A 2,205-nucleotide genomic window follows, 5' to 3' on the forward strand; every position below is an offset into this window, starting at 1 on the left:
GCGAGCGTAAGGCTCGGGCTGACAAACTTTGAGTATGCATTCCCCTAAAATAGGGCCGTGCATTAATGGAGGACCACTACAAGTAGGGATCTCAGCGCGTGCAGTGCGCAGGGTGTTTGCGCATACATTGCGTCATCGAGTTTTGAGTGCAGCTCGCGGACACAGCAGAAAAATGGCGACGGTCGATTTTCGACACTAGGGGACGCGGTGGACACTAGCGGAATCGTCATCTTCATCGTCGTTCGAACATACTTTGTAATTCCCGCCGAAGGACAGCGTGGCCAAGGCGATATTGCCCCGGTCGATTTTCCTATAATTTTCCATGCGGCAAGAACCCACTTCAGAAAGGATTCAGTCAAAAATTCAGACGTTTTCTCCGGTTAGATTGTCTCAACTTCGATTTTCAGTGCATCAGCCATCGCGAACATCGCCGCCATTATCACTCGGAGAGAAGACATCGCGCTCAGTAGAAGAGGTGTTCACGCTGCGTCCAAGAGTTAAAGATTGTGCTCTTTGACCCTCCATAGTTCCTCTGAGAGAGTGTCTGGGAGATAGGTAGCTTGGAGATGGCCGTAGAACGTGCTTTCCTGGACGCAATATTCAGCCATTTCTACTGTCTTCTTCAACTTGATTTATTTCGAAAAAAATGTTCTTTTCCACGATTTCTGCACGGGACGCGTTTGGGATCGAAAATCTCACCTGCGCAGACTGGCTGCGCAGTTCACGCGCTGAGATCCCTACTACAAGGACAGTACTGACCTTCAACTGCATCTCCTGGTCCTTCTCTCACTGCAATCACACCTTCATCATTCATCATTGACATTGCGGTACCTGCTGTATATGAAGGTGAGATCAGAAGAATCACAATAGAATTCTCTACGAGTATTGCTTGGATTGCCGGTACATTAAGTTCAGAAAATTGGCATTTTGACAATACTAAGCAATATGCTGGTGATTTCCACAAACATGACAGGCAGGTTTTAGGCTACTTTACTATGCTATGAAAAAGAGTTTGCGACTTCGGCGATCATTTCATCAGAACGTGGGTTGCTCCCAACACTGAAGCTAGCGCTTTCCCGCCGACTTCGAAAGTTCAATGGACTTCTTGTGTGATCTCAGTGGATGGCGGTTGTGAGTCAGTCAAGTGTCAAGTCAAGTCACTGGGAGAAAGTGCCATTATGATTAGGTATGGACGATTTCAATAAAATTCCTCATTTTCGTAACAATTGAAACCAAGGCTAGAACATAACGTATACCAAACAAATTGGAAAACAGCTAATATCATTTAGAACATTTCTGCTGGTATAAGACAACTGTAAGTTTATATAACCTTCAGCTGGTATGTACACTAATACAAAGACCAGCATCATCCATTGACTAGGATTCACCATCATGGACATTCTTTAACTTGCATCGCAGTCTTCAAATTGTCACTTACTATCGCTCTGTAAATCAATAGCCAAATTCAACAGTTGGACAAGACTACTCCCATCACATCCTGCCTCACGGTCGATCTTGATCAGGAAATCTTTATCCAGTCGTTGAGTGAGATCAGGACGGCGCAAGTGATAAAAGAGAAACAGAAAGCTGCCCACTGGGTACAGTAAAGACCCCCCAATTGCTGATTGACAGCAAAGTGGAAGATCACGCACATGACCGGCCACCTCACATGCCGTTCGATAAGTGCTGATACGCTCTTCAGCCAGGTTGGCATATCCAAATACTTCAGTGAGCACTATATCTGGTACGGTCGCTAGTTTGGCAATGATCTGTGGTAGGTTGCTCTTGACAACACTTGTGAAGAAATCTACAGACAGCGAATAATACACAAGAAAAACAGGACACATTGTTGTAACGACAATGTCTGGTCCAATAGTGTGTGTGTGTTTTTCCGTGTGTATGTGTGTGTGTGTGTTTGTGTACCGTAAAGTCCGCTGCAAATGCCCACAGCATTGTGCACGATCTGCTGGCCTGTACGCACTGACCCCATGCACTGTCACTCCCTCTGTACGAAAGTGCATCTCACACCGTGGCGCGAAGAGCGCTTTCCTACGGTAAACAATGTCCACTTGCCTGGTTTCAAAGTCTCTTTGGGCACGAGCTGATTTTATGACGTTGTTTGTTGTATTTCGCAAATCCAAATGGGTTTTGCTTCCGAATAACAAGGTAGCAAAGAGCAGAGTATTGCAGGAACCAAATATACTT

General features: G+C 45.5%; 1 protein-coding gene across 1 annotated transcript in view; it reads right to left on the minus strand.

Moving 5' to 3' along the window:
* Positions 1-1,217: 1,217 nt before the first annotated feature.
* Positions 1,218-2,205, minus strand: part of LOC135816682 (uncharacterized) — a 20,984-nt gene continuing 19,996 nt past the window's right edge. The window contains exon 3 of the mRNA XM_065329817.1: positions 1,218-1,807. Within this exon, the coding sequence (XP_065185889.1) occupies positions 1,431-1,807 (377 nt within the window). The 3' untranslated portion in view covers positions 1,218-1,430. The remainder of the gene's footprint in view (positions 1,808-2,205) is intronic.

Source organism: Sycon ciliatum, chromosome 5, assembly GCF_964019385.1.
Source record: "Sycon ciliatum chromosome 5, ocSycCili1.1, whole genome shotgun sequence".
Lineage (NCBI taxonomy): Eukaryota > Metazoa > Porifera > Calcarea > Leucosolenida > Sycettidae > Sycon > Sycon ciliatum.